The 13,887-nt window shown below is 44.3% G+C and overlaps 1 protein-coding gene across 2 annotated transcripts in view; it reads left to right on the top strand.

The window, feature by feature from the left end:
• Positions 1-5,965, top strand: part of SLC6A5 (solute carrier family 6 member 5) — a 66,037-nt gene extending 60,072 nt beyond the window's left edge. For both annotated transcript variants that reach the window (XM_027072992.2, XM_053203380.1), the window contains 2 exons: positions 728-895; positions 3,086-5,965. In XM_027072992.2, coding sequence (XP_026928793.1) covers positions 728-895; positions 3,086-3,241 — 324 coding nt within the window. In that variant the 3' untranslated portion in view covers positions 3,242-5,965. The remainder of the gene's footprint in view (positions 1-727; positions 896-3,085) is intronic.
• Positions 5,966-13,887: the final 7,922 nt, after the last annotated feature.

The raw sequence follows: 13,887 nt of genomic DNA, 5'->3' as shown, positions 1-13,887 counted from the left end.
CCACAGAACATGAGATCATGACCTGAGCCGAAGTAGGACACTTAAACGACTGAGCCACCCAGGCACCCCATCAACTCATTTCTAAAAATATTAAAATACATACATTTAGGGGCACCTGGGTGGCTCAGTTGGTTAAGCATCCGACTTCGGCTCAGGTCATGATCTCACGGTTCGTGGGTTCAAGCCCCGTGTTGGACTCTGTGCTGACAGCTCAGAGCCTGGAGCCTACTTCAGATTCTGTGTCTCCCTCGTTCTCTGCTCCTCCCCCACTCAGGTTCTGTTTCTCTGTCTCTCAAAACTAAACATTACAAAAAAATTTTTTAAATGCATACATTGAATGGATTCTTTCTCACAACAAAAGCTTGATTATCCACTATAGAAAGTACAGACAACCCTTTAAATACGCCCAGCTCCACGCATCAGTCCCCTTGATGTATGGCCCTTACAGTGTCTTCACAGCCTGTGTGTGTGTGTACCCATACACGTTGCTCAGTTCTGGGAGATGGCAAATGCAGCTGGCCAAGTGTGTGTCATCTTCCTCCTGAAATTCAGTTTCTTCATTTGGAAAATGGATTATTAATAATACCTCTTTCAGGGTTGGTCTGGATATAACATGGGATCATAGATAGGAAAGCAGCAAACTGATGGCAGGGGCTCAATACCTGGCTCTTAGGAATGAACACTTCGCATCACCCGCCTAACACATGTGTTTCTCTTTTCTTCCTAGTTTATCCTTTGCTTCAGCTTTTACCAGTGGGAGCCCATGACCTATGGCTCTTATCGCTACCCTAACTGGTCCATGGTGCTCGGATGGCTGATGCTCGCCTGTTCGGTTATCTGGATTCCAATTATGTTTGTGATAAAAATGCATCTGGCCCCTGGCAGATTTATTGAGGTAATTCCATCAGCTCCTTTTCCCTGCCATCCCCTCCCCAGGGAGAAGCTCTCAGAGCTCCGTGCATTAAAAAACAACAGATTCGGTAAACTTATTCTCCAGTGAGACTTGGTGATTAAGTGATCACAGTTGCCACCGTTTCTATTAAACCCGTTTTTATTATGTATTATTCCTCTAATGGAGAGACTTAGCCGATCCGCAGGCCAAGCTGTTATGCTCTTCCTCAGTGCCCTGGCAGCTCTGGGGAATAAGAGATCATGTCTCCTCTTTCCTGGAGTTCCCCTCCCCCTCTCCCCTTACCCACAGTTTACATCTGATATCTGGTTTTTAACCACACGTCGGATTCCCGCTTTCCTGATGTGCATCTCTGTCCAAGTCTTCTCCCTCCAAACATCTATTCCCATTACGTTTTAAATCACTACCCCTTGCTGTTGGACTGGTATTAGAATGGCTGAGGGGTCCAAGCTCATGAACATGTCACCATCCCCATACAATGTAATGAGAGGTCCGGGGCATGGCTGGTGTGAGGTGAGACCTGTCCTTGTTAATCCCTTGATGGATACTTCCTTCATTTCTAAAGAAAAAAAAAAATCCCCACCCTGACTCCAGGGTGTCTGGGAACGCATTGCCACTTGTTCAGCCACCAGTGAAGTGTGGTCAGGCTTTTGTTACTTATGAGAAGTCTCTGGCTCAGGCGTGCTAGGGATAGATCAGCACTGCCTCTGTCTTGAAAATCCAGAGGTTGGACCTTTTGGACCAGACCGGTGCTCCTCAGGGTTTGGCCCCGGGACCGGCAACATCAGCACCACCTGGGAGCTTGTTGGAAATGCAAATGAGCAGGCTCCAGCTGGCTCCACTGAACCAGAGGTGGGGAACGGGAACCACCCCCCACCCCCCAGTCTGTAGTTTAACCAGCCCACCAGGTGATTCTGATGCACACTCAAGTTTCAGAGGCCTTGGGATAGACCAAGGCAAAGAAACACCTGCCAATAGAGGGCAGCGAAGAACAGGTGTATGGGCTTGGCTCTTGGTCAGATTGAGAAGAGGAAGAGAGGTCTCCGGAACATCCCACAGAGGGGGTGGCTTTTATTTTCAATGGACTGAAAATGGAGACAGAGTTGACAAAGGGAATGTAGGAGTCTCCTTACTGAAGCGGTATTCCAGTTTGCATCCTCAGGAAATTGTCTGCTGTCCCCTTGAGGTAAATTACTGTGGGCCCCTTTACCCCCAGGGCTGTCTCCCTCTTGCCCCAGATGAACCTCCCACCAACTGACCCAGAAATCTCATTCCCTTTGAACAGAAGCTAGTGTAGCCTCTGCTACTTTTGTCTTAGGCCGAAATTCCCTAAACTGATGAGTTGGTTCTATAAATTTATTATGGTTGATTTGGGACACAAAGGTTGCAAACTGATGATTAAGGGGAGATTAAACTAACAGCTATAAGAAATAGCTTCACTTTAATAGGTAATAAACATATAATTGTTCCCCCTTATGGAGTCTGAAATATGTTTTCTTAACTTTTTTCTAGAAAATTTTCCCATCAAATTATGTTTTCTGTAAAAAGTTCAGTTGAAGGATCAGAGACAGTCCCATTATTTCTGGCTCGCCTACACTGCTGAACCGAGTCAGGAGCATATATTTTTTGTCAACAGATAATTAAAATCTTTGCTCACTCTTGGCAGTGTGTTTTTGGGGTTGTGTTTTTTTTTCCCGGCCATTTATATACTTTGGGGAAATATGCTAAACAAAATCCAATTATTTTGATGTAACAACCTACTGTTGGGACTATGGAACAAAAGTAACAGCGCGTGTCTTTTACAGACTGCGTCTGGCAGTGGAGAGAGAAGCTTGCGAATTCTCTTCATTTGGAAGGAAAAAATGTATAATTAAAATCTGGGTCCTTTATCCTCTGTTAATCTTGTGCAAGGCAAACTCTGAGCAATTGTTATATTGCTCACAGGGCGATGTAAATAACTTCAAGGGAACCAAACTACGTCTCCTCTTTAACGTCCCTTGACCTCGTTAATTAAGAGGGCTATCCTCCTAACCTCTTCTCTTGGCCGGGGACCTCTTGGCTTAAGGAAGGTTCTGGCAAAAGTGGCGTCAAGCAGTTTGGGGATAGATGGGTGGTGCCTAGGGGAGGGGTGGCGTGTTACTTCTGTGACCCTGTATGTCTTTGGCTTCTTTGCAGAGGCTGAAGTTGGTGTGCTCGCCACAGCCGGACTGGGGCCCGTTCTTAGCTCAGCACCGTGGGGAGCGTTACAAGAACATGATCGACCCTTTGGGAACCTCTTCCCTGGGACTCAAACTGCCAGTGAAGGATTTGGAACTGGGTACCCAGTGCTAGTCCAATGGCATGGGATGGCCCGGACTTGATCCTGTTTCTCCTCTCTGCCTCCCCTAAAGTTTTCCCCGGCTTTCTTCCCATTTTCTTCTCTCTCCTCACGTCTTGGTTCATGTCCATGCATGAGAATGGTTATATAGAAAAGTAGGACACGGTGTCGCATGCTTAGTGAGGAGCTAGACAGACCACTTGAGGCGCTTTGCCTGTGTCCGTGGTGTCAGTTTCCAGAGGGGTTGGAAGCTCAGGCTTTACCCGGCAGGAGTGGATCAACTAGGTGAGTGGGCACTTTCCGGTGAAGTCACGAGTAGGTACGCGAGACCCAGTCGGGCGGGGGTATCCACTGTGTGTTGTCCTTGGTGGTGCCATGGAGGCTTATATAAAATGGCAGAATTACAAGACTGTTGTTTGGGCTCCATAGTGTTGCTGAGCTGAGCAATGTAGTGATTTCATTCAGATGCAGGAAGTTTAGGAGGTTATATTTACATGGTCGGCAGGGGTCTGAAAATGGTTTAGGATAAGACAAACCAGTGGATGCGGACACCGCTGGGGTGTCCAATTGTAGATTTCCATTTACAATTGGGGATCTGTTTTCCCTCATTTGGGCCAACTGTCTCAAGTGTGCCAAGAACTCAGAGACTTGTCTCTGCGCACTGCGAATCTCAGTGGAGAGTTTTCTTCCTTCACTTGTCTTCTGCTTTTTCTTTTTTCTGAGGTAACTATATTTGTGAATTCTCTTCATCATTTCCTCCGCCTGTGCACAAGGAGCCATCCTGTAATTTGCCTCTGTATGGTCATAGCAGAGCTCCATTCTAGTTTCTACATGACATTTAACGCCGTGGTTCGGTGTCACAATCCCATGTTTCTTCTCAAAATGTCTTTCTATGAGCTGTAGATCCCTGGTCTTCCAACCTCGGGGAAAACAAGACTTACCCGTTTGTGTCTATATATTTTCTATATATAAGACATAACCTCCTACAAGACAGAACACTTCTCAATTTTTACCCTTTTTCATTCACAGTAAATGCCAACTGTGGTCATAGAGAAATCAAAGAAACGGAGAGTTTAGTTGAAAGCAACCATGATAGTCCATGTGCTGGTAGTACATTTTAGGTCACTGTATTTACAGAAATTTCTGGTAAATACAGCTTAGGTAAGTAGCAAGTGAGCCAATTAAGACTATAGCTTTTAAGACTACATTTAGCCGATTCAATTTTAAGACTTCCCAATTCACAATACTCATAACTGTGCTCTAATGAGAGCGAATCATATGTCTGCAGAGATTGGCGAAGCCGTGACCTTTATTATCTTCTTGTATCCTGAACATGCATATATGAGATTTTTAAATGTGATATGTGTTCATGTAGTCTGTATGCGTAGTGGTGATTTCTGTCCTTATAAATATCTTAAGAACCACTGTAGAGATGGTGAGTTTAGAATAGTGTAGTCCGGATTTTTTTTTTTCCTTACAGTAATAATATCTGAACCTAAAATTGTTTTCTTTAGGGGATACCATGTCAATCACTTTCTTACTTGTTTGTCGTCACATTACAGGGTCTCAGGCAAAGTTTTCAGTTTAAATCTTGTATATTGATGTGACATTTTCATCCCGTTCAACAGCAGTGAACCCTAACAAAAGACCTTAATGCAACATGTTTTTACTTTAAATGACTTCATTGGTTTAAAAAGAGGTCTCAACTCATTTTACCGAGCTCTTCTTTTTCTAGGGCAAATATCATTGTCATTTGCCAACACTGACGTGATTTTCCCATTTTTGAGAACTGCCTGTGGAAACTTTAGAAAAGGAAACAGAGTCTACGGCCATACCACCCTGAACGCACCTGATCTCGTCTGATCTCGGAAGCTAAGCAGGGTCGGGCCTGGTTAGTACTTGGATGGGAGAAAAGGAAACAGAGATGGGTTTTGAACTGTAGGTTTTCATCTCTTTTGTCTGCAGTGTCTGTTTGTTCTTCCCCTCTTTGTTTTCCTTTTCTGCCTATTTCCCAAAGCTAGAACTTACTAGAATCTATCACAGAGACTAAACTGAGCTTCCCCTAGACACAGTGTTAGGAACCTGAGCTGCGGCCTCAAATGCCCCCGTGTTTCCCATAGTGACTTGTCTGCCATGAACACTGGTCTCCCCAAGAAAGCCATATTGATGAGAGCCCCCCTTACTGTAGCAGATTTCACATAGTGGTACCAAAAATTAGCATCTCCAGGTGATAACTGGTGGAGCTGGAGAGGCAGGGAGGAAAAACTTAGGTTTGGAAATTATCTCTAGCTTTTCCAATTTGAAGCCTGAAGAAAAGAGCTGAAATCAATTAGCATTCTCTCACGGGACTAGTGTGTTTGTGTCAGGGCGAATGATTTTGGCTTCCCTCTCTCGCCTCTTGGCTAAAACTGGAGTCTGATGCTGGATGCCAACCCCATTTCTGCTGATTATTGCTGTCGTGATTAAAAGAAGGGGGGGGGTACCCAACGGCTGCTGCCAGGTTTGTCTCCTATGAACTTGAACTGCAAGTTGACTTGTGAGGGCAGGGGCCTCCTTGCTAGCTAGATTCTGCTGTGAATGTTACAGTTGGAGGCAGCTACATTTGTGTTTGTCGAGATTTGTCCAGGCTGAGACCCAGTAGCTGTTCCCTGAACAGCCAGAGTGTTTTTCCTTTTCCCTACAATTGCCAATTTTCATGTAAAATTTGCTGAAAGGTGAAAGGTTCCGAACTTATCTGGAAACGGTGACTTTGTAGACTCCGGTTGACTCCGGTGACTTTGTAGACTCCCATTTCTCTAGCCATGTTCAACTTTGAGGCTTTCCCTGGCAGACAGGTGTTCAGCATCCAAGCTGATTCATCATCATGTATCAACCTTTGCCACATTCCCCTCCCCCCCCCCCCCACTTGGCTGGGATGCTAACCAGGTGGATGTTTCCATGCTATGTGTTTTCTTCCACAGTCAATCGGATGAGAAAAAAATGAATGAGTAAGAAGAAAATGAAGGGCATTGTCAAAAACGGCTCCTTGAGCATTCCCCTTCAAACTGAGTTAAAAACCAAGTTGCTGAGGAAAAATTTTTGTTGGTTTTTACTGGGCAGAATGGTGAGATATTTTCCACTTGTGAGATAATTTCCTAACACCGACAAATGCCAGAAATCCATTCAGAGAAAAACAAAAGCCATATGTTAAAAGCAGTAACCTTGTAATATCCTTAAAGGAGAAAAAAAAATGTGTATTTCTTAACTGTTGGTGTTGTGGCTTCTTATGCAAATATTTGTCTTGCATATTAGTAACTTTTAGTCTCTTTAGGGCTGTGTGTTTGTCATGTACAGATGTGTCCAGTCTGGTTTTATTTTGTTTGTTTCTTTTATATTCATTTGTTGCATGAAAGTTGTGGTCAGTGCAAAATCTCGACCTCAACGTCTTTGAAATTTCCCATGTGTTTTTAATGTGTAAGAAATGTAACTTGTACTTCAGTGAGCAGCACTTTAAAAATAATTTAATACAATGATCTTTAAATGGCTAAGACTTGGGTTGTCTTTACGCTAATATTGCATTAGAGTTGAGTTTTCCTTAACTAAGTCCTTATTTTGTTATCTACATGTGCCTCAGTGCTGCCTGACAACCTTCACCTGTCAGCATGGTCTTCCCATGCCTAAAATTTGAATTTTTCCTTCCTCTTTGTTCCCTTGGCCATCAGTCATCGTCCTCTTCCCAGAGACTTGCACAATAACGGTTGCTTAATGTGTGCTTGATGGCAACATCACACTGCTGCTGCTGTACCAGGATTTGGGTTTGTGACACTCGTCTTTGAGGCAGCTGACTCCATTGGGAGCATGCTGTATGGCAGGTTGTCCTGCAGGCACTGAAGGCCAAGGCCAGCAAAGGAGCATTTCCTCTGTTTCACACTGGGTGGGTGTCATGCACGAAACTTCCAGGCTAGGAGCAAAGGCTTGGGTGAGTTTAATCTCGATAGTAATTTCTCCACACAGTGTCCCTGGGATTTCTAAAAGCAAAGCTCCCTATCATTCCCAGAGTTTGCTTCAACTGTACAGAAAGGCCAAGTAATTTTGAATTGTGGTCTTGGCTTGGATCGCCTCTGAGCAGCCTGCAGCCAAAGAGAAAGTATTTTCAGATTGGGCATGAATCATCTCTGAGAGCAGAGGTTTGATTTGCCTGCCATGGATTAAATACATCTTCAGGTAACCATTTGCCTTATAGGTGTATTTTATTGTTAGGATGATACTTAGTAATTGACTAGGAACTGTTTTGTCTTTTTTTTTTTTTTTTGCACTTTATTATGGACCTATCATGGAATAGGTTTATTCTGAAATTGTGTACTTGGCTAATGTCCTAAATGCAGGCATCGTATGTGGTACTGTTGCCTATGAATAAAGATGTTTTCCCTAATCAGGTCCTTATATTTTTTCATTAACTGTACATGAAGAAAATATATTATGTTACAAATGATGCATCATATATATATCTTACAGAGTACATATTATATACTGTGCATTATTCATTCAAAAAGTCATTATTCTTGAGGCCCTACCTCAAATTTTGTATTTATGTCTACAAATGCAATTTATTGTATTATATATTTGCCTATTATATACTAATATAAATTAGAATTTATCTTAATAATGTATGAGTTCACAAACCCTAAATAAATGTCAGTGTTTAAAACATGATGATAATAGTATTGTGTTTATTTCAAACCCATTACCCACATTTTTTTCTTTCTTAACAAATGGCCTTCAGGTGTCCCCAGGATTGATCTGTTTTATTGGGAGAAAGCTGGAACAGAAATGGAAAACTGCCCTCCCGGGAAAATGAGATATTGCGCCGCTGCAGAAACAAATATCAATTAAATTGTTATATTCTTAATCATCAGAACACACTATTGTTTGCTGAATTATTAATTATCCCTCATAGGGAAGGAGAGGGAGGGAGCGAGAGAATCTGAGTGCATCTGAACACAGGGACGGGGCGAGTTAAATCCTTGGGCGTATTTGAATGACCACTTTGTCAGTCTTCAACTGTGTTTCAACTCAGCAAACATTTACGTAGCTTCCGCATTGAGTTAGACCCCAGGCAAAACAGAATATGAAATAGAACAGCCCCAGATCTCAAGGAACTCAGAGCCCAGTGTAAAGACTATTCCTGTTAAATCAATGAATTCCATTCTCCCCTTTTAAGAGGGTGGAGCCCCCATGTTCCCTGCCCAGCGATGGGCCCTGAGTTCCTGGGTCATGTGCAGAGACTGGTGGCTGGGCATTCCTATCTGATCCTGCCACCCCAGAAGCTTGATCTATCCTTAGCTTCTGTGTTGGCAGGCTCCAGGGCGGGGGGTGGGGGTTGGGGTTGGGGGGTGCTGGGCTACCTGTAGGGGGAAAAGAAATGGCCTTACAGGCTGACTCAAAACCTGCCAAGAGCATGTATGTCCGTCCTGTGTAATGAGATTGACCCACACACTCAGGCTTGTACATAACCATGCACTTCAGCAGGCAGACCAGGTGGCAAGTCCCAAATTCAGTGTAAGACCTTGTCTTGAGAGATGAAGAAGAGTGCCTGGTGAGATCAGAGTCTGGTGCTGGCTTGTCATCTTAGATTTCTTTCTTGAAACCCTATTGCTCAGTTGTGTTTTCTTTTGACTTTTTGTTTTGAAAATTCTCAAGCATATGCAAAAGTGGGGACTGTGGAATAATGAACTCCCATGTCCCTGTCATTCAGTTTCAATAATTATCAACTCACGTTCAAGTTTATTTCACCTGTCCCTGTTACCACTCTGAACTGTGACCTTGTGGTATTTCTTTGGAACATTTCAAAAGATCACCAAAACCCTAGAATTTTACTTGGAAATGCTCTGATGTGTTCGTATACCCCCTTTTAAATAGTCTTTCCCTAAATGGGGACAATGACAAGATGTGGGAAGCACAGAGCTCATGCATCTATAGCAGGACAGATTGTGGGCTGCAGAGTGTTTCAGGGCTCTGCCTGGAAGGAGCTAATATGGCATTTGCTCTTACAACTCTTCTGTCTTCCTCGACCAATCTTATTGTTGCCATTTGTTTCACAGCTATTTGTCTCCTGGACTTTGCAACTCTTTTCTCACTAAGCTGGTTCCTTTGATACCCTGTGCTTTTGCTGATGCTTCCTTCCTCCTTCTCTCTAGATGTCTCTCCTGGAACCAGAGATTTAGAATCCACAGTTGCAAGGAGTTCCAAGGCCATTCGTTGCAGTCTCTGTGATACACAAGTTCTACAAACGCCTGTTTGTGGGAACTGGATTTACAAAGAGATCCATGTGGGATGAGTAGTCACTGCCTAGAAGATTCATCTTGGGGGCTCTTTACAACAGGAAACTCCTCCAGTTTACTTCTAAGATACTTGAACTTTACAAAGATTGGGTTTACTTCTCTGATTTACACATTCTAGTGTGTGAAACAGAGACTATGTGTGGTTTGGGATAGTCATTTCTTGTGTTTTAGTGTGATTTTATGAGAATTGTGATATTGTGAGTCATTTAGCTCAGCCCCATTCCTGTTTTCTGGGAAGCTTCCCCAGACACTTGTAGGATTAGGAGAAAATAATGACTAGTATATAGTGTGGATCCACACTGAAACGGACTCACATTTTTGTTATTCATTGATCCATTCATTCATTCGTTAATTTACCTTTACACTCTACCGAGGGTCTTAATTATTTATGTTTCCAGGACCTAAGAGTTTGTGACACATAGTAGATACTCAGTAATGCAGTTTTTTAACGGAATGAGCAAATATTGAGTATTGGCTCTGTACAAAGGAACGGAGCTCTGTGTAACAATGTGCAAGGAAAACATGAGTAAGACTAGATCCTTCCCTCCAGTTTACTCAGAGTGAGTGGGGCTTTAAAGATGGGTATACACGTTGCCATAATATATAGTGGAAAGTACCAAGTGCCATGAAAGGATTTAGGATAAGAACATATCGAGGGGGTATGGAGGAAGAAATTCCTTCTGGCTGAGAGGATCAGGCAAGATTTCATGAGATGGGGACCTGGAGAGGATGTTGTTCGTGAGGAGGGTATTAAGATGAGCTCTCCGGGTGGATGAAAGCACGTAAGTGATGGCATGGGCATAAGACAGACCATTTCAAGAGAGTGATGGATGAAACTGGGAGTATAGTGTATGTGTGTGGGAAGTGGGAACGAAGGCTGAAAATGCAGTGTATGCTTTGACAGTCAAGGTCCTTCAATGCCAACACAAAGAGTCCAGATGCTGTCTGACAGGCCCCTGGGAGCCATGGAAGGTTGTTGAATAGCGGAGAGAGATTTCCTGGCAGAGGCAGCTCTGATGCCAGGGACAAAGCATTGTCTTGGAATCGAGTGCCAGCTCCTTTTCCTTATTCACAATGTCTCCGTTCTCTCACTTGTAAAACTGCAACATTTATACTCCTCTCACACAGTTGCTCTGAGGAGTCCACCGAAGTTTGTATGTGAAAATTTAACACTGTAGATGAATGTTGGGTATTTACTGTTAGATTTGTGCATTTGGAATATTGATCTGGTCTCTGTGTCAAGGATGGATTAGAGTGGGGACAAACTTGAGGCAAGAGCACTGGTTTGGTTTTGCAAGAAACCAGCCTTTTCAAAAACGTCACATGTGAACTCTGAGACACCAACCAGGTCCTAACTCTAGAAATATAGGGGGTCTTTAGCAGGTAACCTCCTTCCTGACTTACATGACTGGGGCCACCAGACGCTACATTTAAAAGAGCAATCAGCATGGAAATGGCATGAACCAATAGGAACAGACATGGTGGTGGGGCTGGAGAATGGCCCTGGAGACTCTTGCCCTGCTGAGGGCTGCCATGTTGGTTGCTGGATCTTGGTGAAGTCTGGAGTCCAGGGCAGGTGGCTCAGGTGGCCCAGGACAGCCTGGATATTTTTATCTCGCTACTTGTTTCTTCACGCCTTCTCCTCTCAGCTGGTAGAGGCTGAGGTCTTCTGTGGTTATTTATGAGGGATACTCATTTGCATGACTTACCTGCCACGTCCATCCCACGCTGGTGTTGTGGACAGGGGCAAAGAGAGAGCTTTGGGCCCTACCTTCTGAGGTAGCATGAATTTGACCTTTGGCTGAGAGCTTTGACATAGACCATATCAAACAAAAAACTCTGCTCAAAAGTGGAGAGCACCGCTAATCACAAGCCCACAATAGTCTTGACGTGCACTCCCTCCCTGCCCTTACCTTCTTGGGAGTGTTTCCCAACTCTATACACCCTGTGTCTTGAGGTGGGGGTAAGATGAACTTGCATTAAGCCAGCATTGGTATTTTGCAAAGTTGGTAGAATGCGAGAGAGACTGGTGGAGACTGAATTTCTCTGGATTTCTAGCAACTTCTTCAACTTTAGGCTTGTCGCTCAGCCAAATGTGACATTTCCCAGTCCCCTTGTAGCCAGGTACAGTAGATTGGCTACTGGCTCTACTTCTCTACCCAACCCTGAATCACATCTGGGCCATGTCCTCATTGTAAGCAGATTGTCTTTCTTGCTCCTTGAATTAAATAGCATGCAAACAGTAGTGACAGTGTGCCAGTTTTGAATGTAGGCCTTGGGAGACCTGGCCTATTGCCACTTGCACGTTTGTGACCCTTTGTGCCACGAGAAAAGCATGTCTTGGCTAGCCCACTGGTCCAAGGCAGTTGAAAGGCATGTGGGACAGAGCCACTCAACTGCCACACAGAACTGCTGTGAGAATTCAATCAGCTCGGCCACTGTGGCCTGAAGCAAAAGTGCCTGGCTGAGACCAGCCCAGATGAGCTGATCCCTAGCCAGCCTGTAGATACGTGAGAATAAATACTTAGTGTTGTATGCCATTGCAACTTTGTGGTTGGTTGGTATGCAGTGAGAGCTAACAGATATATGGAGAGTGGCCACATGACTAGGTTCTGTGCAAAGATAAGTAGAAGTGATATGTGGGACACTGAAGTATGCTCTTCTCTTTATTCCACGTTTGCTATCTGGAGTATGGATGTAATGGGTGGAGTGACAGCAGCTATATTGAATCACAGGGATAAGAACGACATCTAGGGATGGTGGAGCAGAGATCTGGAAGGAGCCTGACTCCCTGAAGACTTCATAGAACCGCCAGATGAAAGCTGGATTGCCCAGCTCTAGAATTCTTTTACCTTAGAGAGCATCAAACATCTCTTATTGAAGTTATTACCATTTGGGAGTTGTTCTGTCATACGAAGCCAGATGGAATCCTTACTGATACAGGTCATAAAATAAACTAGGATGACTAGAAAGAGACCCAGGGGGCCACCGGGACATGTGGGAGAGTTTAATGTTACTTTGTTGGCAAGGAGAATTTTTGTGGCCTGTGACTCTGGCCAGCAGTCTAAAAAGCATCGGAGAGGACAATTTCCATTTCGTGTTGCTGGCAGAGCCAGTGTCCTGAATTGATGTGCTAGGTTGTTGCCTAAAGTAGCCAGAGCAGGCTCTCCTGGTTCAAAAGTCTCTCACTCTGCCATCCCATGGCCCGAAATTCCTTCAGTGGATATTCATTGCTCTAGGTCATCAGGCCTGCTGGTGGCAGCCATAATTTAGTGAGGACTTCTTCATCTCTCCTAATTCCGTATGAGCATGTATCACAGGATGCCTTCCTCCTAACTTTCTTGCAGTGTTGAGCACATGGGACTTCTCCTCGGAATAAAGTATCATTTTAAGGCCTGGAGAGGAAGACTAGGTACACGATTTTGTGGGCAGCCCAGCGACACTGGATGGTAGAAGGAACCTTCATGGAGGCAAGTTTGAGAGTTGATCAAGGGGCGTCATCTCTTCACCCCACTTTTCGTCTCCATGGTGAGAAATGGTCCTCAAACCCTTTTTGCCCTTTATTCCACTCCCTGTTCTTCCTACTCCTTATAGAGGATGAGCAGGAGCCACTGGTCCTCATTTCTCAATGGGTTCTCTTCTACTCTCTCGCTTTATCCATAGCAGCGGGAGCAGATGGCCATGCCAAGGTCCAGTCTAGAGAGAGGGCAGATGGTCAGTCCATCTGGAGTTCCACGGTAGGCTATGCTCTTCCAGCATTGTCTCTGTAGTCATGAAAGTCAGGCTCTGCTTCCTGCTAACTCTTTTATTTTATTGACTGGTCAAAACTTATGCAGGGAACAGAGCTGCAAATGATTCATTTCCCACAGGTCTCAACAAGGAGACCAAATTCACGGGTTTCATCCCAGGAGAAGAAGTGTAGGGTAACAGTTCAGGGCACAGATTCTTCAAGCATACTGCTTGGGTTTGAAGCATGGCTAAGCCACTTATGTGGCAAATGGCTCAGTTTCCACACCTGTGAAATGGGTATAATCATCCCACTTGCCTAACTGGATTGTTCTGAGGAGTAAATCCAGGGAAAGCAATTAGAGCAGTGACCCTCCCAGAGTTACATGTAATAAATGGAGCCATTTTCATACTGGGCAGTGTTCAGGCAAGGTCTGCCTCTAGGGGGAAACTATCCTGTTTGAGGGTAAACTGTCTGCTTTTCCCTGGTCTATAGGAATGGACAACATGTGCTTGTAAAACAGTTAACAAAACCTGGGGCTGTGCATACCTTGGTTCGTGTCATCAGACATTTGAAACGCATCCAAGATTATTGGTGTTATAGCTTAGGAGGG

The sequence above is a fragment of the Acinonyx jubatus genome, chromosome D1 (assembly GCF_027475565.1).
Source record: "Acinonyx jubatus isolate Ajub_Pintada_27869175 chromosome D1, VMU_Ajub_asm_v1.0, whole genome shotgun sequence".
Classification (NCBI taxonomy): Eukaryota; Metazoa; Chordata; class Mammalia; order Carnivora; family Felidae; genus Acinonyx; species Acinonyx jubatus.
The sequence above is the reverse complement of the archived record's forward strand: the minus strand, read 5'-3'. Positions and strand labels throughout refer to the sequence as shown.